This window comes from Elaeis guineensis, chromosome 2 (genome assembly GCF_000442705.2).
Source record: "Elaeis guineensis isolate ETL-2024a chromosome 2, EG11, whole genome shotgun sequence".
Lineage (NCBI taxonomy): Eukaryota > Viridiplantae > Streptophyta > Magnoliopsida > Arecales > Arecaceae > Elaeis > Elaeis guineensis.
Window position 1 is genome coordinate 115227239 of NC_025994.2, and position 25283 is coordinate 115252521.

At 38.3% G+C, this 25283-nt stretch overlaps 1 protein-coding gene across 1 annotated transcript; it reads left to right on the forward strand.

Moving 5' to 3' along the window:
- Positions 1-14465: 14465 nt before the first annotated feature.
- LOC105041891 (bifunctional pinoresinol-lariciresinol reductase 1-like) lies at positions 14466-23972 on the forward strand. The gene is made up of 3 exons (XM_073251264.1): positions 14466-14648; positions 14718-14852; positions 23475-23972. Exons 1-3 carry the CDS (start codon positions 14466-14468, stop codon positions 23970-23972), a joined length of 816 nt encoding a protein of 271 aa, XP_073107365.1.
- Positions 23973-25283: the final 1311 nt, after the last annotated feature.

Sequence of the window (25283 nt, forward strand, 5' to 3'; positions counted from 1 at the left end):
ATTCAAACTACCAAAAATATTAATTACTTAGCTGGTAGGGTGTCATAAATTTACTATGCTCCTGAGAAATGTTGGAATCACGCTTGGCACCCACTGTTAGCTGGATAATATGGTTTTGTTTTCTTTCTACACTATGTGGGCTGTCTCTAGAGCCTCTTAGACTGGAGAGAACTATTAATCTGTGCGGTTGGCATTTGGATCATTAGTAATATTTAGGATTTAGTTGGATAGTTAGATTCAAAATCTTATGAAATTCAAAGTTCAATCATAAAAAAATATAGAATTATGACTAGATTAAGCTTATTTTATTACTATTTAGGATCATTTTCCCAGTGAGTTGGTCAGAATTCCGTAGAGAGAAAAATATTATCTATTGAGGTCATTTTTCTCTCCTTATGAGATGCGAGTCAGTCCATTTAAAAGAGTCAATCCATTTAAAAGATGGTCCTGATAGTTATAAAAAAGATTCAATCTAGTTTATAATTCTGTATGTTTGATAGTTGAGCCATGAATCCTATAAAATTTTGGATCCAACCATGCAAATAGTCTTTTAAAGATGAATGATTTATTGTGAGGCTTGATCTTTTGGGAAGCCTAATACTTAAAGTAGGTTAAGTCAACGTCCATTGACTGACCTAATATAAAAAATAACTTAAAATTGAGAGAAAAAGCTAACAAAGTTTCCCCTGTTCAATTTGGAGGAGACTAACTCTAGCTACTTGACAATTTCGTTAGAGGTCAGGAAACAATAGCCTCAACCATCTATAAATCCTTCCACACACACATATTTGTATGTATGTACGTAAATTATTTGAATTCCATCAGATAGTTGGTATGCAATTTCATGATATTTGTATTTATTTTAATATTAATTATTTGTTATTTTGTATTTTTATATTATTTATATAGATATGGATGCACAATTGACTCTTAGGATTCATTTGGTTAGGGATAATCTGGTATAGAAAAATGAATCCCATGTCAGATTATCATGTTTGGTATTGAACATGAAAGAGAGAGATGGTAAAAAAATAATGGACATCATATTTATTTTTTGAAGACAAAAAGTAAAACAAATACCATGGGAGATTGATATTTGATAAATTCTCGAATAATGATTGTTAGGACAATTCAACTGACCTCCGATTTCGACTCTACATCGGTCAAATGAACACATTACGCTGACTCATAATCAATTGATCGATCGACGGTCGGTTATTATCAACCAATAAAGGACAACTCAGTTAATCTTCAACCGAAGACCATTGGTATATCAGAGTTACTGACCGATGCTTATTCAAGTCTCCAAGACCACCGACTTACTATTATTACCGACATATAATCAACTTATCTTCTCAATACACCTAACCATTATAAACATTTATCGATTACGTGTCACGATCATTAGTAGACATAAACAACCCATTAACTCTATGATTATAGTCCGATAATTTAGTACCATAAAAAGTAGGACCACATGCTCGATGGTTACACTAGAATCATCTATAAAAAGGAGGTAAATGAACACCACAGAAAGATAATTCTGGACTAATACCCTACCATTTTGATTACTCATTATCTATTGTTCACCAACTCCCTGTTGACTTAAGCATCGGAGGGTCCCACCGAACACAATTTCGATCTGTGAGGACTTTATTTTGCAGGTATTCTTCATCGACGACAGACAACAGGAGATTGGCCGCAACAGATTGACGTGCCAGGTAGGAGAAAACTATAATCAACCATATCGAAAATTAGAGCTCCATGCTCGACTGAATCGGCGAGGCAGTCTTCCTATCGGGAAGATGTTCCTCCCTCATCTCCAGTGGCAGAGTCCAGTTCTTCACATCCTGTGGTCATCACAGACGCACAGATTGCTGCACTCATGCAGCAAATGAAGGTTTTGATAGAGACGGTCCAAAGCCTTCAGCAGCAGCAAACCCAGTAGCAGTAGCAGCCATCGGTGGAGCAGCCGGTGGCTCAATCAGTGCCATCTAGGCACAGTCTCCATCCACCAAGGTGCTTGCCCTCCTCATATCTAGAGCAGCGATCATCTCGATATTCTCATCGAGACGGACAATCACATTCTTGGTATTCCCATCATGCCACCCATCATTTGCGGTGTTCTCTCTCTCTTTCTCGTGCACATAGTATCAAAAAGGAGAAATGACTGCGGACACCTTCTGCTTCTCCCTCTTCGAGCTTTTCAGGGGGTTTCACCCCTGGAGTTTTCTAGCAACGGTGACTTGACGACTACGAACGCAAGTTCAAAGAGATTGATCGTCAGTTTGCTCGACTTTAGATGAAAGGTCGGAAGTTTTTCAATGACTACGACTTCCACACTACCCAGCCTCTCTTTCGACGCATCCTGGATGAACCAATTTTCTCTCAATTCAAGATGTCACAGATGGAGCCATACGACGGCTCCATTGATTCGATCGATCACTTTGAGAGCTATAAGGCTCTCATGATGATCTAGGGGGCAACTGGCACCCTCTTATGTATTGACTTTCCGATAACTCTTCGGAAGGCTGCTCGAGCATGGTATTTCGGTCTTCAGTTGGAAAGCATTAACTTTTTCGAGCAGCTTGAGCATTCTTTCGTGGCCCACTTCAGCACTAGTCAAAGGCCGCCATGAATATCAGACAGTCTCTTCTCTGTCAAGCAAGGTAAGACAGAGATGTTGAGGGACTTTGTGACTCGTTTCAATGCAGCCACACTTGAGATCAGAGACATCAATGAAGATATGGCCATATCGGCTATGAAGAGGGATCTGAGGGGATCGAGATTTATCTACTCTCTAGATAAAACTCTTCCTCGGACCTATGCTGAATTTTTGAAGTGCGCGTACAAGTACATTTGTGCAGATGAAGCTGCTTTTGACCGACGTCAGGCAGACGAAAAAGGTCAAAAGAAGAAACAAAAGAAAAGTGAAGCTCTGATCGAATCAAGTAGGCCGATTATTAATAAACGAGCTTCACCTCGATGACGGAGTCTGAAGCCAAACAGTTACGGCAGGTATGACTTCTATACTCCTATTTTTGCTCTCTATGCGTAGATCTTGATGGAGATTGAAGGAGAGGAGTACCTACGATACCCCCCACCAATGAAAACGCCATCGAGGAGTCGAGACAGGAAAAAGTACTGTTGGTTCCATCTTGATCATGGTCACGATACCGAACAGTGTATCTAGTTCAGCGATAAGATAGAGGCCTTGATTCGATGAGGCTACCTCGAAAAATTCTGACGTGATCGTTTGATTCAATCTCCCATCGATCAACAACCTCAGCCGCAAGCTGAGGAGATAACAATTAACCAACGGTGGGAGTAATCAACATAATCTCTAGGCGATAGAAGAACTGGAGGGCAACTTTCGAAGAAGAGTCGATGAAGAAGCGATGACTCGACAATGTAATTACTTTTTCGAAAGATGATGTTCGGAGAATATAAACTCCCCATGATGATGCTGTCGTTGTCTCGGCAATGATAGCAAACTATGATGTAAAAAAAAATTTAGTGGATAATGGAAGTTCGACGGATGTTTTGTTTTACTCGACTTTCTCCCGAATGCGACTACCGACGGATCAACTCAGAAGAGTTTCGATGTCATTGATCGGTTTCACTGGGGATGCAGTTATCGTGGAAGGAGAAATAAATCTTCCACTAACTGTCGAAACAGATCTATGATAGAGTACTATTCTCTTAACATTTATGATTATTCGAGTTTCTTCAACTTATAATGCCATACTCGGACGATCTGGACTTAATACTTTGAGAGCAGTAGTCTCGACATATCATCTGCTAGTCTGATTTTTGATAAAAAATAGAGTCGTAGAGATGCGTGAAGATCAACAACTTGTCCGACATTGCTTTCTAGTTTTCACACAAAATAATCAACCTGAAGATTTTTTGTGCATTGATAAATTAGATCAAAAAGAAAATGAAGAAAGAGGTGAACCAACTGAGTAACTGATTTTCATCTCACTAAAAGAAGAAGATTCTAAAAAGACGGTCCAAATTAGATCGCAGTTGCCTGATCCAGAGCGACAACAACTAATAAATCTACTCAAAGCAAATATCGATATTTTTGTTGGTTGGCTACTAACATGCCAGGCATTCCTTCGGAGGTAATAACCCATCAACTAAACATTGATCCAAAATTTAAGCCGGTGAGATAAAAGAAAAAATTTTTTGCACCTAAAAGGTTGAAGGTCATCAATGAAGAAGACGACAAGCTTCTTGCAACTGGCTTCATCAGGGAAGCTAATTATCTCGATTGGCTCGTCAATGTAGTAATGATGAGAAAAGCTAATAAAAAGTAGAGAATCTACATCGACTACACAAATCTAAACGAAGTTTATCCGAAGGACAGTTTTTCTCTGTCAAAAATTGATCAACTGGTTGATGCAACTTCTAGACACCAACTTCTAGACACCAACTTCTGAGCTTCATGGATGTCTTTGCCGATTATAATCAGATTCGGATGGCACCTGAAGATGAGGAGAACACAGCCTTCATAACCGACAAAGGTATCTACTGTTATAAAATTATACCTTTCGGTTTAAAAAATACCAGAGCCACATATCAACGGCTAGTTAACAAAATCTTCAAGGCACAGATTGGACGAAATATGAAAGTTTATGTGGATGACATGCTGGTGAAAAGTTCTCAAACTACTGATCATATTCAAAATTTGAAAGAAAAAATCTGAAAGAAGCCTTCAGCACACTTCGATGACATCAAATGAAGTTGAATCCGACTAAGTGCACATTCGGGATAACTTTTAAAATTTTTTTTGAATTTCTTGTGTCACAGCAAGGAATCAAGGTCAATCTTAAAAAAATAAAGACTATCATCAATATGAAGCATCCAAGCTCCAAAAAAGAGATATAGCAGCTTAATGGAAGGATTGCCACACTCAGCCGATTCATATCAAAGTCGACAGAAAGATGCTTGCCCTTCTTCAAAACTTTGAGGCAAGCAAAAGATTTCTCATGGTTAGATGAGTGCCGACAATCCTTTGAAGATCTAAAAAGATATCTGACGTCTCCACCATTACTTACAGAATCAAAAATCGAAAAAATTTTGTACTCTACTTGGCGACTTTGACGGAAGCAGTCAATTCGATACTTGTCCAGAAAGATGAGAATCGAATTCAACGATCAATCTACTACACTAGCAAGGTTCTTCACAATGTTGAAGTAAGATATTCAAGAGCGGAGAAGATGATCTACGCTTTAATCATATCATCACAATGACTTTGCCCATACTTTCAAGCACATTCTATCGTTGTCTTGACAGATCAGTCGTTGAAGATAATTTTATACCGACTTAATATTTCTGATCGAATGACAAAGTAGACGATAAAATTCAGTGAATTTAATATATAATATCATCCACATCCATCGATGAAGGTACAAATTTTGACCGACTTCATCATCGAGTGTACAATTCCAGACAATAATCCTGAGGATGAATCCAACGACAAAATAAAGCAAGCTACAACTCTGGAGCCCAACTTAACGTCAGTATGAGTGCTACATATTAATGGAGCATCTAATACATAGGACAGTGGAGCTGGTCTCATCCTCACCAATTTTGAAGGGGTTATAACTGAATATGTCCTTCGATTCAACTTCAAAGCTTCAAATAACCAAGCCAAATATGAAGCACTCTTATCCGGCTTAAAAATTACTAAGGAGCTTGACATTGACAGTCTGAAGGTCTTCACCGACTCACAGTTGAATGCTGGATAGGTTAAGGACAAATTTGAAGCTCGAGACTATGTTATGATGAAGTATCTTCAAAATGTGAAAGATCTTACGTTGACTTTAAGATACTTTGAGATCTTTCACATCTCAAGAATAGAAAATACTCGATGCACTTTTGCGACTCGCAACCACTTCTTTCAACTCGCTGGGTTGGACATTCGTCGAATGCCTTGTACAGTCGAGTATTGATAAAGTTGAAGAAGTGCTACAAATCAATGATGAACTAAACTGGATGGATTTGATTATCTAGTACTTAACTGATGGAACTCTACCTACGGATCCCTCAGAAGCCAAATGACTCAGATGGACGGCCTCGCAATACATTTTGATGAATGACCAACTATATAAGAGGTCGTTCTCTCTCCCCTTACTGAAGTATTTGGGACAGATAGATGCCGACTATACACTTAGAGAAGTTCATGAAAGAATTTGTGAAAATCACTTGGGGGGCAAATCTTTGGCTAACAAGGTCTTACGAGAAGGATATTACTAGCCCACCATGAAGAAAGATACAGCTGAACTTGTCTGAAGATATGAACAATATTAGAAATATGCAAATATACAATACCAACGGTCAGTCAGTTGACATCAATTATTGTACCAGATCCTTCGCACAATGGAGAATTGACATTCTTGGTTGTTTCCCTCCGATATTTGGTTAGAGAAAGTTTATTATGGTTGCCATTGATTACTTCACCAAATGGATGGAAGCTGAACCTCTGACACAAATCACTGAAAGTAAGATGGAAGACTTCATTCAGAAATCAATCATATGCAGAATCGATCTACCACACACCATTATCACTGACAATGATCGATAATTTGACAATCAGAATTTCAAAGAGTTATGTGTGAAATTCTATATTACACACAAATTCACATTAGTCGGCCATCCACAATCCAACGGTGAAGTGGAAGTGACAAATCGAACAATCCTGTATGGACTCAAAATTAGACTGAATGAAGCTAAAGACCTCTGAGTGGAAGAGCTATATCCAGTTTTATGGACATATCGAACGACTCCTCGCATACCAATGAAAGAATCGTCATTCAATCTGACTTATGAAACAGAAGCGATGATCCCACTTGAGATCGAATTACCATCAGCAAGGGTGAAACAATATAATGAGCCGAGTAATTCAGAATGTTGAAGAGTCGATCTAGATCTACTTTCAGAAGTCCGACAACAAACTCAAGTTCGAATGATAGCATATCAACAAAAGGTAGCTTGGTACTATAATGCAAAAGTTAGGCTGAAGATCTTCCGTCCCGGAGACCTGATCCTAAGAAAGGCAGAAGTCTCAAAGCCTTTGGACTTTGAAAAATTATCTCCAAATTGGAAAAGATCCTATAGAGTAATTGAAACACTTAGACCAGACGCATATCGACTGAAAACTCTTGAAGAAATAAATGTATCATCAATAAAATTATTCATATGTACAGTACTCAGAATGAAACATTGAATTTCAGAATAATAAAAGTTTCAGCCGACTACCAAGTGATGTTAAATTGATGAATGGACGGTCAATTCCTATCAACTATATTTCAATTTTTCACTGTAAAAACTGACACATCGACTATATCTCAACTTTTACTGTAAAAGCCGATAAAACGACTGTATTTCAGTACCGACTATATATTGGCTTTCCACTATAAAAGCTAACTCTAGTCAAATGACTATTTATACCGACTTAGTTTTAACTAAGCAGAATACTATGCCAACACGATCCAGATTGAATTCGAACTATATCGATTTGACCACGATCAGTAGAAGGATATTCGGCTTACCACCGATTATCAAATAATTAGACATACTGACATGACTATGATCGGTCAAAAGATATTTGACTTATCACCGTTTATTCAAATACTTAAAAAATAAAGTATGTTAATTAATATTCGACTAACGAATAAATCTTATGATTACTACCAAATGTTCGACTTGCTGATTGATATTCGACTATATGACTATAATTCTACGACAATGAAAGTATACACAAGGAAAAAAAGAATCTGCACTTTGAAAAATTTTCTTTCATTCATTGAAAAAAAATTATAAAATTAGATCGAACTTCGATTACAAAAGTTTCTAATTACAAAAAAAAGTAAAAATGTTACACCGATCATCAGTTGTTGTCTTCGTCTTCTTGCTCTGGTGCAGCTTTGACGATCGGAACAGCTTCTGGTGTAGTCGGTGCTTCATCTTCAATCAGTGCAGCCCCTTCTTCGGCAGCTTCATCTTCCGATGCGGGAGGGATGATGCTGCTCAAGTCCCGATCTGGATATAACTTTTCGATCTCATCTCGACCGTCCTCGTACTCGATGCAGTAAGAGGCGAACTCATCTTTGAGGATTTCTTCCTTGAACTCTTTCAAGTTCTTGAAGTTTTTGACGGCTTGATTCAGAGCTTTTCTTGCCGACTCTGCTTCAACTTTTGCTAACTTTGCGTCAGCTCTTACGGTGGCCAACTCAGCATCGGCCAGTGCCAACCTTTCCAAGATGGTCCGATATCTTTCATGTTCAACTTCAAGTTCATCAATGCACCCATCCCTTTCTCGTCGAAGCCGATGGATGGAGTATTTTTTGCTCTTGATCCATGACTCAAGAGACGATATTTTGGCAAGTCGACTCAAGTTCGACTCTAAAAGATTGTAGATCGATGGTCAAATGGGAGACTTCTTCCTGAAGCTTCGTCTCCTGCTCAGTTACCGCCTGAAGTTGTTCAAGGGTAGCCGTCTTCTCAGCATTGGCGGCCGCCATTTTGTCCATCCAGGACCAACGAAAGTTAGCAATCTTCCGGTAGTTCACCACCAGATCGTGTATATCGTGCGCCAACTGAAAGCAGAAGATAAGTCAGATCAGATAAAAAAAAAAGATATGTTGAAGAACTTACCCCGAGTATCATTGGGTAGAAGGAAGAAAATGTTTCAATGACCGTCTTGTTCTTCTTGTTCTCCCGATCAGTCGGAAGAAGAGCAACCTGGATGAGCCGTTTGGCCATTGCCGGATTGGCCAAGGCCGACTCTCCCTCAAAAATTCTGACGTCAAAAAGAACGGGATGGCCCACCGATGACCCATCATCTACCGAAGTCGCCGGCATCTTCTCTCGATCTCCTATTGGCTGCCCCGCGCTTGAGAACGCAGGGAAGTTGGCGCTCGATTGCACCCAAGAATGTTCCACCGCCAGAACAGCTGGAGTAGCCATGGATTATTCTGGCTCGACCGCGACTTCCACCTCAGTCCGAACTTCTATTGATGGAGCTACTGATGGTACTACTGTAGCTCCATCTTCTCCTGTCGTCCTATCTTCAGTGGACGGCACCTCAAGGAGCATTGTCGGCCTCGACAATGCCAAAATTGGCTTGAAAACCGACTCCGACAGAATGTTAGATTCTCTCATCGGTGCAGATGGAGTAACTATCCGACCCTTCTTCGCCGGTCGGGAGGGTCCAGCTTTAGATGCTGCCTTCTTCTTGACAGCATACTGACGAATATCAGCAGCCGACACTCATACCCTCGGCTGCATAGCTGCAATCAGAACAAAGAAATCAGTACAGTTCAGAAACAAACAAAAGTAAAAAATGAAAGTAGTCAACTATGCTATACCTAAGGAGATGATCGAACTAAGTCCGACATCGTAGAGAGCTTATTCGATCATTAGCTCTCGCTATGGTGAAACTGTTATATCCTTCAGTCGATGAAAATCTTTTCGATCGTCGATCTCCACTTGACTATTCTCATTGGGGTCGGTCCTTGGATCACTTCAGCACGAAAGAAAGCTCCAGAAAAAAGGAGAAGAAATAAAGAAAAATTGATTCTTCCATTCATGAATGGACGATGGAAGATCGGTGATGAAAGAAAGACATTTTTTTGGGTTGAAAAACCACCAATCTTTGACCTTAGGATGAGAATGAAGGACGAAAAAAGTTCGAAAGAGAGAAGGACGAGGCTCAATCGGTATGAGCTGACATAACAAAGTAAAACTGATGATCAGCTGGATGAAATTCGAAGCCAGCTGAGCAAGACAGAGATCATAATAGTCAGGATGATTCCAGACGAACTTCAGAATCGAAAATCAAAGATCGGCCCGAAGATCTTAGACATAAAATACAATCTGGCCTGGAGGAGGAGAGTTAACCCGACCGTCCGCACCAGGAGCAAAGAGTTGATACTGCTCCGGGATATGATACTGCTCCCGGAGCTGTTCAACATTAGGTCTGGATAGAGAAGAAGCCTCCACTTCCGGACTCGAAGGAGAGTCGTCAGTCAGATTCTCTGACCGACTATCCCAAGAAGAAGAAGCCCAAGCCATAAAGATGGAAAACTAGAGAAAAAAATCTTAAAGCAAAAACCCAAAGGGGAGAAGGACCAAAGGAGAAGGACAAGAAAACTTGACTCAAAAGTCAAAGAAGATGCGAAGAAGAATACTCGAAAAAACTCCTGGTACTGGGGCAGTAGAAGCTTCCGTTGCAGAGGATGCAGACAAATGCAAAAGTAAAATTTGACTGAAAGTGACTCTATATATATAGGATCCCTCAACGGTCTAGATGAAATCGATCAAATCTGAATCTTATCAGATAATGACATGTGGCAACATCCAGACCGACCATTAATCGGACGGTTCGACGCACCTGCTCCTGATCATGCCACCTCACTGTTATCTGTATGAACAGCTCCGACTCAATGATGTTTGGACACGTAGTCAAGATCTACTAGTCAGAATCAAATCATCCGGATGTCCTGGACACCGAATTATTTTATCAAAATGACAGACCAATAATGATTTCATAGTTATCGAAACAGCAAAACGATCGGAGATCTTTCGTATTCCAAAAATTATAAAGGCTAGTAGCTGAATCGGGGCTCGAGGCAACACGTGACGACTTCCTTCGTCCAACATGACAGACCACGTGATAATATACACGTCGGACCACCTTGGACTTGAGAGTGGGGGGCAACTGTTGAGACAATTCAACCGAACCCCGATTCCGACTCTACATCGATCAAATGAACACATTACGCTGACTCACAATCAGTTGACTGATCGACAGTCGGCTATTATCAACCAACAAAGAACAACTCGGTTAACCTCCAATCGAAGATCATCGGCATATCAGAGAATCCACCGATGCTTATTCGGGTCTCCAAGACAACCGACTTATCACTGTTATTGACATATAGTCGGCCTATCTTCTAAACATACCTAACCGTTATAAACGGTTATCGATTACGTGTCACGGTCATTTGTGGGCATAAATAATTCATTAACTCCATTATTATGGTTCGATAATTTAGCGCCATAAAAAGTGGGACCACGTGTTCGATGGTTGTACCAGAATCATCTATAAAAAGGAGATAAATAAACAGCACGGGAAGACAATTCTGGGATAATACCCTGCCATTTCGATTACTCATTATCTACTGTTCACCAGCTCCCTGCTGACTTAAGCATCGGAGGGTCTCCACGGGACATAATTTCGATCTGTGAGGATTTTGTTTTGCAGGTGCTCTTCATCGGTGACAGACGACAGGGGACTGGCCACAACAATGATAATTTATACTTGATAAAAATATTTTCAATAAAATTTTATATGTAATTATTAAATTTATTATGATGTTTTTTTAAATTTATTTAGATAATAAGTTTATCTGATAGTATATATATATATGATCAATAAGTTATGTATGGGTTAGTCATGGTTCAGTGTTTGCTATTGTTAGCTAGTGGCATCTATTAAACTATACCATGCTTATATTATTCTACTTCTGGAATTTAACTTGTCTGTTGAAACTCAACTTGTTGGCGTGGCAGTCTCCATTATGACTCTCGAAAAGCTTGATTCTCAGTCACGTGGAGATCAAAGCAATACATTTGAAGGTCCAATTAATTAAAAAATTAAGATCTTTAATAATTCAAACTCCAACACCATATTAAGTAGCTATTAGACTGATTAGTTATAAAGCCCTTTCATAGATTAGTTTGCATGCGTGTTTGTGTGTGCTTTTGTTATGTGTGAGAGAAATGTACGGAGAGTGAGAATTGGAAGAAAAGAAAGCAGCAAGAATAGAAAAGTGATATTTTAGCGCATGAGGGCTGCATTGAGAAACATGATTTAGGAATAAAATTGAGCATATAACAATAACTTGATTCAACTTGGCGTCAGCCGATCATATCATGTGATGCGGTATGGGTGTGAGAGGCCAAGTTGGCAACCTGGCTTTTTTCTATATACTCATGTATCGTGTAATTATGTGAAGCATATTCTAATAAAAAAAATCTTGTGCTGGAGATCCTACAAACAGAATTTACGAAAAAAAAAAAAAGAAGAAAAACCTATTGATCAAATTAAGCTCTCATCAACAGTTTGTGTATTGAAGGTTGCATGTAGTTGTTGTCATCAAATTTATCATCTTGTAAATGAAGGTTTTTTGAGGTAAATAGTATAGCAGATCGAGTTGCCTCCTATATGACCGATTGTTTTGAAGATCTTATCTAGGAGAATATTTCATATACTCCCTCTTGGATTCGAGGTATTTGTTTTTTGACGGCTCTAGTTGTATAAATGCTAGATTGTTGTTTGATGATGATGATGATGATAAAAAGCTTCTTTGGTCAAGAAATATTCTAAAGTCGATCCTAGACACAGCTCATATAATCCCTCGCCTACGATGGAGACTAGGACTGCTTCAGAGGCTACATCTAGCAATGAGTCACAATCTCAAGCACATATTGAAAATTGAACTAGTCCCCGGTGGACTGGGCCTTCACCGGAAGACAACACTCTCAGTTATATTATGCCACCTATCATTAGTTGTCGTACTTCAGTCCTGTTTGGAATATTTGGTTCTCCAGATATATTTAACCATGCAAGAAATTCATAGACCATGGTCGATCATTTGGTCACGCTCTTTTAGTGTCATTATATTGAACATCTTGTCTCAAATGCTCATCAAAATGTAATGGCATACAAATCCACAATAATCACCCTCTTTTGTTGTAGAGTGATATAGTTGAAACATCACAGTTTCTAAAAATTTGATGCCAGAATTATGCATGTCAAATTCTTGGGAAAACATCATAGATAGAAAAGTAAACCACCTCCTAAATGGCAAAAGCATGCACTTGCTGGGTTATCACCCAGTTTGCTTTCCCTCAATATTGGATCATGCACGATTCCCAAGATATGTGCTTCTTTTTCATTATTATATCAGGAATGTGACATGTTCTGTTCCCTTGCAAGATAGAACGCACTAGAATTACCAAGTAATTAGTAGAAAATTTTACAAATTCCAAGTGCCAAATTGGTGTGCAATGTTGATGGAGTTTTCACATGAAGATGAGCGGTGCCTATAGCTAAAACAAATTTCCAAGAACACAAGCCCTCTGGTTGTCCCGAATAATAAATACCACGTGCCCTTGGCTTGGCCACATTTATCCGATTTGCGGGGATGCACATGTTTCTCGTAGCTGGTGGCTTGAAGGGACCAAACCCATGCATGCTCGGATGCCGAAATCAGCAATAGAGAACAAACTACAATGCCGGCTTCGCATCAAAAGGGATATCACCCAACATGGACCAAATCGGTCAAGCGAGGAGGTATGGACTCCATGGGCAATGAAATGGAGTGGACCAAACACTCACATGGGTACACTCTCCTGTGGACCCGGATCTCTGCTCTTGGTTTTCTGTTCCATTTCTTAGTTGCCACGGGACATCGGATTTAATGGACATTGAGTTGGACTGTACATCGGACTGGATCTAGAAATTGTTATATGCTGTGTGACGTGAAAGAAAACCGTCGAAGGAAGGAAATTAAACCACTATAGTTCCAGGAGTCGTATATTATTCCTTCCTGACCAGCAGTAGAAATTGAGCCAAAGAAAAGTAATGCATCACCTACGATGCCGATGGAAATGCAATACTGAAGTGCAGTGATGGAAGATGCATGCTGGAAAAACCCAGCAAGCAGGCTCGAATGCTTAGCAGAATCACTGCAATGGAGGATGTTAATGACGGCGGTTTTCCTGGATGCATTACACCTGGTGAAATCCTGGGTAATTAACTCAAAGGGCAAATCAACATATGAATTATTGATGCAGCTGAAGGGCAGGACGAACACGTACTCGACAAATCCACAGTTGCAGAAGTAAGGCGGTCGGGCAAGACAAAGTCGGAAGACGTAACGCCATTGAAAACCTAGGGCGCCCAAACCAAACGGTTGCCTTTTGAATGACCCTTATTACAAAAAAGTAGCCCTTCCGACAAAATTAAAATGACATTATTTTTCAGATAAAAGAGAGAAAAGTAAAAGAAAAGAGAAGAAAACCTGTTTATTAATCTGTAGTTCGGATTCTTTGTGGCACCATAGAGAGCGGTCACGCTTGGATAATCATCACATCATCGATCTCTATGGATAACCACCAAAGGGGAAAGTAATGGTGGCTAGAGAGGTATAGCAGCAAGTGGCACATAAGACCACGTGCAAAATTGAAAATATCATTCATTCAACAGGAATGGTGGGGACATCACTATAATTGTGGTGGTTGATGTGATTTTTTCCTTTTTTTGGGGTAAAAGTTGATGTGATCTTTCAACAATCGCAGACAATTATAGCTCTGTAGTTTAATTTCCTTTAATAATCATATCCTTCATCTTGATAGAATAATAGAGAACTCTTCTCTGGGTGCTGGCTATGGAGGGAAAGGACAGGGTTTTGATCCTTGGAGCAACTGGGAAAATTGGGAGATGGCTGGTGAAGGCCAGCATGGACCTAGGCCATCCCACATTTGTCCTCTTCTGGCCAGAGAATATCTCCAATCGTGGGAGTTGTCAGATGTTCATGGAGTTCAAAATGGAAGGGGCTCATCTTCTTCAAGTCAAGTTCAGACTCGTTGACTTCAATGTCTCCTATAAGTTTGTCGTAGCTGACTGTTACTGTTTGTAGGCTTCATTGGAAGATCATGAGAGCATGGTTTCAGCACTGAAGCAAGTGGACGTGGTGGTGTCGGCGGTCGGGGGTAGCTGCATCATGGAACAACTCAAGCTCATCGAAGCCATCGAGGAAGTTGGCACCATTAAGGTTCCTAAACTATCCCACGCTTAGGTTCTTCATGTTTGATGCGAGGTCAGAGTTGGTGTATTTACGGGATATAGGTGTACCGGATTTTTTTCTTCTCTTCGTGTCGTAAGTCTCGTGACCACGAGGATGACGGTCAGAGTCTCACAGTCTAGTCAGGAAGGGGAAGCAAAGGGAAGTAAGTGGCTCTCCACCGTAGGAAGGGCCAGGAAAAACATTTCTTTGTGTGTGTGTGTGTGTGTGTTTTAGAGGGACAATCAGGGCTTAAATCATATGAAAAAGAAAAAAATCTTCAAGGGCTTAAATCATATGGGAAAACCATGAAAGAAGGAGAAGAGGTTCAAACCGAGGAATGAGGAGGAAGAGATGCTATCGAGAGAGGCAGAAAGGGGAAGGTACCGGAGAAAGAAAGAGGAAGGAGACAGTGGAAGAAAGAGATCAAAGAAAGAGGGAGTAATGTCACGACCCAGCCCATAGGGCTCTTGGGCCTGGCGAAATTTGGAGAAGCCTGAAACAGAGCCGACGGGAGGAAGAGGAAGACTCCTAACCGGAGTCTTTTTTCCCTCCGACTTCGGTGAAATCGGACCCATGGAGTCCGAGTAAAGGTAGGAAATCTTCCTTATAAACCCTTCTTCCCTTCTTTAGGTATCTACAAAAGGTATTTTGAAGAGATTTTAAGAAATTTGAGGGATTTTTTCAAGAGGATCCGTGAGTTCTTAGATGGGGAAAAAGGAGGTCGTCGGAATTCTTCTCGACCGTTGGAGCAAGGTAAGCTCCTTTCCTACTCTTCTTCCTTCCTAGGCATCCTTCTTTTATTGGCAACTGACGGCAAGCCGTCGAATTGAAGAAGAACAGGGCCATCCCTATTTTTCTTATTTTTTTTTCTTCCTTGTGTGCCACCGGCAACAGCCACCGTTAGGGCTGTCACCAAGGCTGTGGATGCATCGTCGTTGGCTGCTGTCGGAGGGTGGCCGGGGTCGGCCCTCCTTGGCCGCATGAGGGTGAGAGGAGATGGAGGGAGACGATGCCCCTGTTTTGGACGAGGGAAAGGAAAAAGAAAGAAGAAAAAGAGAAGAAGGAAAAAGGAAAAGAAAGGAAAAAAAAAAAAAGAAAAAGAGAAAGAGAAAAAGAAAATAGAAAAAAAAGAAAGAGAGAATTTTCTCTCTCTCCTTTCTCTTCCTCTTTCCTCTCTCCTCTCTCTACCTTCTCTCTCTAATTTCTCTCTCTAGATTCTCTCTCTAGACCTTTTTCTCTCTCTTTATGGATTTTATCTCTCTAGTGTCTTTCTCTCTTTGATTTCATCATGGATCCTAGGATAAATTTAAAATAAAAAAATGATGATTTGAGTTTGCTCCAAAATTCATGCGGTAGATCTGATCTCAGCCCGATCCTATTCGAAATTTATAACATTTTATTCATATTGAGTCATCCTGATAGGACCTCTGATGATCTCGATCATGATTGCCTCATCTGAAGGATACAAAAATTCTCTCTCCACTTTCTCTCTCTACTTTCTCTCTCTAGAATTTTCTCTCTCTTCATGGATTTTTTCTCTCTAAAAGTCTTGTGGACCAATGGAGGGTCTAGATACTTAGACGAATCTCAGTTTTAGATAATCCTAGGAGAAATCCTAGATTTGTGTTATTAAGATCGATTATCGATAATTTTCTCTATATATGATTTTTATATTTGATCAGGATCATGAAGAGATATGATTGTCTGCATAAGATGTCGAGTGGAATATCTTATTTGTGAAATTCATAAATCAAAGAAGAACATTGATTTCTGTGCTTGGATTAGTCACCGATAAAGGTAAGAATCCCTGTACATGATCACTATTATATATATGCTATTTTACTGTTGGTCTTGCATCATTGGTTTTGTATCGTCGGATTTGAGATCGATGAATTTATTATACCTGAGATACTGTTATTTGATTTTGAGCATGAGTATGTTATGTCAATATATATGTATCAGAGATTGATGGCATGATTATATGGATATGACATATCTGAATTGATCATAATGCAAGCAGAATTGATTTGATGAAATCAACACATAATGATTAAATGAAAAGAAAGAGATATATGGTATGGACTAGCCTTGTCATGTGGAACAACCGGCCAGGAGCTCATGCCTGGGACAGCCCGTCAGGAGCTTATGTCTGGGACAGCCCCCACTGGCTTACAGGTGGATCAGCCGGTCAAGAGCTCATGTCTAGGACAGCCCGCCAGGAGCTTATGCCTGGGACAGTCTCTCACGGACTTTCATACGAGGGACAGTCGGTCAGGAGCTCATTTTGGGACAGTCTTGAAAGGCTTTTATGTAGAAATTGATTCGGATGATGACTGAGGTATAGACTTGGATAGTCCAGAACCAGAAAGAAAAGGTTAAAAGTCATGTGATTATGAAAAAGAGAAATGAAAGATAAGACATGAAATAATTGTTGAACAAAAGTGTTTTACCTGTTAACATATGATGATGCATCTATTTTAACAAGACAGAAAATTTATGGATGTTTGCATTATTCTGGACATTGAACATGAGATTTTATATTTTATTGTTTATTCTTATTTTCAAATTATATTACTATATCAGTGTGATATGGAAATTCTTACTGGGCTGTAAAGCTCACACCCCTTCATCTTTCTTTTTCTTCTCAGAGTTACAGGATGCTTTTGATTGGTTATGATTTGGATTTATGGGTGAGCAGAAGGATAAATAGAGTGTCATAGTATCTGATCAGAGAATTGAAGAAATTTAATTTATAGTTATACAAGATTTTACGAATTATTGTTGAAATGAATTGTTATGGATGTTAAAATTGTAATAATTTATTTTGGCCTTGCATATTCTTTAGGGCTTGCTCTAAGGAGTGTGCGCCATCACGTATCCGACCCGGTGTTGGGTTCGGGGCGTGACAAGAAAAAAACAGAGCCATGGAAAAAAAGGAGAGGAAAATAGGGAGGGGGGTTGTGAGGGAGGAGACGGGAAAATAATGGTAAAGAAGAGAGGGGAGGGAGAGCAGGCAAGGGTGGTGGAGATGAAGAGGAGCAGGAGCCGGGGAGAGAGAGAACAAGGGCCACTCCTCGGCACAAGAGAACAGGGGGGTAGGGAGAGAGAGAGAAAAGAGAAAGAGTTAGTGAGAAGAGAGAAGAAAATCAAGAATCAAGAAGAAGAGAGAAGAAAAAAAAAAAAAGAAGAAGAAAGGAATTGAGGAGGTTCAAAGAAGGGAGCTCCCCAACCACAGAAGGCCAAGGAGCCCAACGAGACCGTGGCAGACTTGGAGCCCCAGGTTGGCTACCTGAAAGTAGACCCGTTATTGGGCAGGCCGGACCGCATTCGGGCCATGCATAGCCTCATACATAAATTAAAAATTCAGTCCAAAACAAAAAGAGAAATTCTTTGTACGTCTATGGTGTAGAAAATCTGAGGTGAAGCACACCGCTTCATCCAATTGGACCATACAATCATCATTTTTCAACATACATTTAATACCCGCAGTTCTACTTTTTTATTTAAAATTTTGAATGATAAAAAATTAAAAAATTTATGAAAATTTTTTAATGATGAAAATGTCCTTCTTTCTTTATAATATTCTATGAAAAAATTATGACATCATATAGAAAGTTATAATTTCAATGCAGAATGCCACAATATTGATATAAGATATGATAATTTTTTTTAAAAAAAATATTTTTATCGTTCAAAATTTTAAATAAAAAAATAAAATTATAAATATTAAATATGTATTAGAAAGTGATTATGTGGCTTAATAAGACGAAGTGATACGCTCCCCATCTGATTTTTTTACACCACGAGCGGTGTACAAAGAATTTTTCAAGAAAAATATTACTCTGAGCCCAAGCTTCGAGGTAACTTATTAGGCCTGAGCTTGGTAGCTTCACTCATCAGGCCGAGCCTCGAACTTTTCAGATCATTGTGGTGGCGAGAGAGGGAGCGGGATGACACGATGGTGGTGACACAGAAAGCAGATGACATGATAGTGGTGAGAGAGGGGATGACGTGCGTGTGTTATGTATAATATGGAATGGGATTCTTAGCAATATATCATGTCCGTTGCGCATGAATTTTAGATCATATAATTTATTATTTATTAAAATTAATTATTAATTTTAATAAAAAATAAAAAATAATTTTAAAATAAATATTGATAAGTATTATATATCATTAATAATAAATTTTTTTTTCTAAATAATATCTAATCATTATCAACAATAAATTCATTGGATTCAAAACGATAAATCCATAACAAAATAACAACCATCTAAATTCTTAGTATCAATCCATATTCTCGGTCACATACATGAGTGGGCTTTTATTACAAGCAGGGGCGGAGCCACGTTTAGAGTTGGGGGTTCAATTGAACCCCCAATTTTTGGTGTAAATTACAGTACCCACCTAACTCTCAAGGCCCTGTAGATATTAAACATAAGTGGGCGGAGTGACATTTAGAGTTGGGGGTTCAATTGAACCCTCAATTTTGGTACAAATTACAATACCTACCCAAGCCTCTGTAGTTTAATATGTAACTTAATTCAAAGTTTTCATGGGCCCAGTGGAAACCCCCTCTTTTTAGCCTTTAAACCCATGCTAGTAGCCCCTTCTTTTTAGGTGTTTTTCTTTTCCAGCTGCATGTCCACGATCTTTTTTTTTCCCTTTCATAGCCGCACATCCGCGGAACAGCGACTGTTCATCTCCGAATCACAAAGATTTGTTCTTTCTTTTTTTTACAATTTAAATTTTTAAAATATTTATATTTTAATTTGCAAATCTTTATTCATTTCAATTGGAGTTCAACTTCAACTAGTTATTCTAATTTCACATTGTGATGTAATTACAAATTTCTCAATCTCTTTTTTTTTATTTAATTGAGTGGTAAATTAATGATTAATTGAATATTGAATTGCATTTGGAATGTTGCTAGTCTGATTATTAGTTGTTATTGTTGTGATGGTAAATATTGGATTGATTAATGTCAATAGTGATTTGTGATTGTGAAGTTGAATTTTGATGTGTACTTTATATTTTTATGTATTTTTTATTTATTTGTATTATTTATATTGTGTTAAAAATTAATAAAATTTTAATTTTTTTTTAATTTTTAAATAAAAAAATACTATAAAAAAATATCATATGTATTTACTCCATCTAGTTCATCATCTCAAACTTTATCTCTTATTCAAGAAAATGATAATCAATTGAGAAATTCATCTAGTGGCAATACTTTACAACTACAACCACAACCACAATTACAACCATAATCACAATCTTTTCAAAGATAAAATCGAGGAGTTGATTTAAATGCTTTAATGTTTGATCCGAATAAAAAAATTCAATTTTATGTTATCATCCAAATAATCATGATGAAGCGAGGAGAGCATATATACAAAATAGCCCTTGTCAACCTAGAAGTCATGGTTTTCCTCAAACAAATATTTTTGGATATAATCACTATTTTCAGAAAGAATGATTTGATGAACATGCTAATTGGTTGGAGTATAGCATAAAAAAGGATACGGCATTTTGCTTATGTTGTTATTTATTCAAGAAGGAAGGTGAAAGAGACTTATTTACTAGCATCGAGTTTAGGAATTGACATAAAAAGAATAAGTTTGCCAAGGATGTTGGTGGGTTTAATAGTACTTATAACCAAATAGTTAAGAATTATGAAGATTTGGTATGATAGAAGCAATCTATTCAAACTATTCTTGATAAGCAATCCAATAAGGCTAAGTTGGAGTATCGAATTCTCTTAATTGCATCGGTTGATGTTGTGAGATTACTTTTGTGTCAAGGATTGGCATTTCATGGTCATGATGAAAGTGAAAAGTCCTTAAATAAAGAGAATTTCGTGAAATTTTGGTATGGTCTATAGATCGTGTTGAAAGTGCGGCAAGTTTGGTATTGAAAAATGCTCCAAAAAATAAACAAATGAGGTCACCTGAAATTCAAAAAGATATTGTAAATGTATATGCAACAAAAACAATTAAGGCTATTGTTGAGGACCTTGGTGAAGATTACTTTGGTATACTTATGGATGAATCTTGTGATGTGCCACATAAAAAGCAAATAACTCTTGCTTTGTGGTATGTTAATAGAAGGGGGCCGTGATGGAGAGGTTCATTGGAATTATTCGTGTTCGTGATACTTCTGCTTTATCTTTGAAAAAATTAGTTGATTTTTTACTTTCTAAGTATTCACTAAGTCCATCGTATATACATGGACAATGTTATAATGGAGCGACTAACATGCAAGGTGAGCTTAATGGCCTTAAAACTTTCATTTAAAGAGAGGCTTCATCAGCTTATTCGATTCATTGCTTTGCCAATCAGCTCTAATTGACACTTGTTGCCGTTGCAAAAAAAAAAAAAAGAGGATGTTAATTGGCTTTTTTGTTTGGTTGCTAATGTGTTGAATGTGTTAGGAGTTTCTTTTAAATACAAAGAAGATATTCAAGAAGATCAAGCAAAAAAACTTTAAGAGGCATTACATGCGGGTGAGCTTAAAATTGGACGGGGATTAAATCAACAGCTTGGTCTTAAAAGAGCTGGTGACACTTGTTGGGGATCCCATTATAAATCTCTTGCCAATTTCAATGCTATATTTGGATCATTGATTGATGTGCTTGATAACATTGCTAGTGATGCCCATGACCTTGATGATAGTTTTAAAGTGCAGGGACTATCTTGATTTTTGTCAGACATTTGATTTTACTTTCTTGTTGCACTTGATGATAGAGATTTTGAGTATCATAAATGAGTTAACTATAACCTTGTAGAAGAAAGAACAGGATATTGTGAATGCCATCACACTTGTTAAGATGGCAAAAGTTCGGTTGCAAGAGGTAAGAGAAGATGGATGGGAAGATCTCTTTGATGTAGCTTTTTCATTTTGCATGAAATATGATATTTTGATTCCTAGCATGGATGAGTTGCATATTCTTAAAGGGAGATTAAAACGTAGAGTTTCTGAACATAAAAGGTCGCATCATTTTCATGTTGAAATATTTTATAAAGTTATTGATTGATAATTTCAGGAGCTTAATAGCCGCTTTAATGAGGTGAACACTGATTTGCTTTTTGGTGTGGCTAGTTTAAATTCAGTTGACAAGTTCTCCAACATTAATTGAAAGAAGATATTAAGATTGACCAAATTGTATTCGAATGATTTTGGAGAATGTATAGTAGAATGTATAGTGGAACTTCGAATTCAATTTTAGAATTATATTATTGATGTAAGCTGCCATGATGATAGATTTTTTAAGCTGAAAGGACTTGGTAAACTTCCTAAGAAATTAGTTGAGACAAAGAAGCATTTGACTTATCATCATGTGTATTTGCTTGTGAAATTTGCATTGATTCTATCAGTTGCTGTGCCACAGCAACTGTGGAAAGAGCATTCTCTACAATGAAATTTATCAAGAATGACTTGAGGAACTGGATGGGAGATGAATTCATGAATGATTGTATGATTACTTGTATAGAAAGAGATGTATTTAGGGATATTTCTAATGATGTCATCATGGATAGGTTTCAAAAAATGAAAACTTATCGAGGATAACTATATTAATGTACTTAAATTTGCTTTCACTTAATATGATGTTATTAAGTTTGTATTTATTTATTTATTTATTTATTTATTTTAATTTGTACATTAAACCCTCAGGATGAAATCCTGGCTACACCATTGATTGCAAGAGTGTAATAACATAATGCTTTCGTAATATAATTTAATTCACATGAGTGGACTTTAGTTCAATCCTTTAATTACTTTTCATTTTTTCTCTCTATTTTTAATAAGTGCTTTTAAGATGCTTTTAATGTTTCATACCCTCTCTCTCTATTTTCACATAGCATACTTAAGATTTATTTTGATCCAAATGGTATTCGTAGGTGAGAATTTGCTGCTTACATGGACAATTTAAATTATTGATCTATTTTCTCTCGATTTTTGCTTATATATATATATATATATATATATATATATATATATATATATATATACACACGCGCGCACGCGCGCGTGTGTTTGTATGTATGTATGTATATGTGTGTATGTATGTATGTATGCATGTATATGTGTGTGTACACACACACACACACACACACACACACACACATATATATATATATATATATATATATATATATATATATGTATGTATGTATGTATGTATGTATGTGTGTGTGTGTATTTAAATAATGGTTCATACTGAACTTAGGCCAGTTTTTTTTTGTTGCTAGAGCTAGCTGAAATGTTGGTCCGATTCAGCCTGCCAAGCTTGAACATAAGGTCCCCGGCCCATCTAAAACCGGATGAGCTTGGGCAGGCTGAGTAGGCCTGATGAAAATTTGCCGCAACTTGGATTCTCCACTAATGGAGTTGGACTTTACCACAATATAGCTTCGTGAAAAGTTTTCATAGACCAAATAAGATGAGACCGTCTCGACCAAATGAATGGGTTCACGTATCGGTGATCATGTTTTTAGAGTTTGTGTTTGGTAATATGGCCATTTGTCCTCACTGTCATCTCGTAAAAGATGCTATACGTACATTTTTATTTTCGAAATCAAGGCGACACAAAATATTGGCGACGTACAGAGGTTCCTCCCTTCGGAGTTCGGCATGGACGTGGACCGCATGGAGCATGCAATCTCCCCGGGCGATCGCACATTTGTAGAGAAGCGTGTCATCCGGCGAGCCATCGAGAAGGCTAACATCCCCCACACGTATGTCTCGGCCAACTGCTTTGCCAGCATCTTCCTTGCAGGTCTAGCTCAACTCGCCACCTACATGCCCAAGAGGGAGCGTGTCAACATCCATGGCCATGGGGACAAGAAATGTATATGGGTCGCCGAGGAGGACAAAGCGATGTATGCAATGCTAGCTGTCGATGACCCCCGAACTTTAAACAAGGTCCTCTTCGTCCGTCCTCCGGCCAACATCCTCACTCAGATGGAAGTTGTCAAGACATGGGAGAGGATTATAGGCCAAGAGCTCCAGATGACATTTCTCTCAGCGGAGGAATGGCTTTCCACCATGGACACTGATCAGTCTCATCGTTTTGCTATGTTCACTTGCCATGTGATGTTAGCTTAGCAGTCAACAGTCCGATGACACCAAAATAGCTCCGTTATTGTTTATATTAGTGGTTAGGCTACAGCGTATTCATGATGGCCACCATTAGAGGATGGATGGCTATCAAACAGCACATATACGAACACAGGCCATGCGATACATTGCCATGTGCGCTGTTTGATGGCTGTTCATCCTTTGATTGCGGCCATCCACAGTATATATACTATGTGATGCCACTAGCGCACCATAGGAGATCCATGTTTTCTGGGAGTCTGAATCTAAAGATCATTAAATATTTCTTACATCGCATGCACCATATAATTATGCATACTGTGCATCATAGTCATTCATTTCTGTATCAATACATCAAGATGATCGAGCACTTCATGAGTGGAGACCATGGAAATGACTGGTCATGAAATTGGTTATGTGGTGCATGCGATGCATAGACTAATTTCTCATGAATCAGAAGGGACCTTATTTATGGTACACCCGGCCAGACAAGCCGTGGGACGCTTCATGGAAAGATTGGTTGTGGGTTTAGCTTGTTCTTTCTATGTGTCTCCATATTGTCAAGTCGGGGTGGCGCATACGTACCAGATATTTTATCTCGGTGATTTGGATTTTGTGGTGGAAGGCCCCCTTGGTGTCGACAGCAGCGAGCTTTATCCTGACCACAATTACGTGACGGCGGAAGAGTATCTGAGAAGTTTTGCGTGAATTAAAACTCCTGTAACTCGCATTGTGTGCGAATTCTCTCCTTGGTTATCGTTCAGTTACCGACGTACTTGGCATTAGAGAAAACTAGTTTTTGAAAATGTGAACACCATAATAGCAGGCTAAGGCTAAGTTATCCCTCTATGCTGGAATAAATTATAACAAATTATAGCATCGAGTCATTATGGTTGCGGTGATTAAAAAGCAATTTAAAGTACATGTGAAATATTATATATCCGACAAACTTAATAGTTATAATTACATGCATGCTCAATAAATCATATTTGAATTTCTTATGATTTATTGATTACTATTATTAGTTTGAGTCGTATGCGTCAATTGAACTGTCACAACTATCCAAACAAAAATGTTTAAATTTTATTGTATTAGACTTATTCTATTTTTTTAACTAAAAATAAAGTTTTGGTTAGGTAAAAGTTGGCTGCAAAGTGCAAATATGTATTCAAACTACCCCAAATAATAAGTACTTAGCTGGTGTAGGGTGCCATAAATTTGTTATACTTTGAAAAATGTTAGAAAATCATGCTCCGTGATGAAAAATATGGTTTTGTTTTCTTTCTATATGCCACATGGACTCTCTTTGAAGCGCTAATG

Excerpts from the sequence above, each read along its gene's own strand:
- LOC105041891 (XM_073251264.1), top strand. The coding sequence starts at position 14,466 with ATGGAGGGAAAGGACAGGGTTTTGATCCTTGGAGCAACTGGGAAAATT. Across the intron at positions 14,649-14,717 it reads AAGGGGCTCATCTTCTTCAA|GCTTCATTGGAAGATCATGA; the intron begins GTCAAGTTCAGA and ends TACTGTTTGTAG. Across the intron at positions 14,853-23,474 it reads AGGAAGTTGGCACCATTAAG|AGGTTCCTCCCTTCGGAGTT; the intron begins GTTCCTAAACTA and ends GGCGACGTACAG.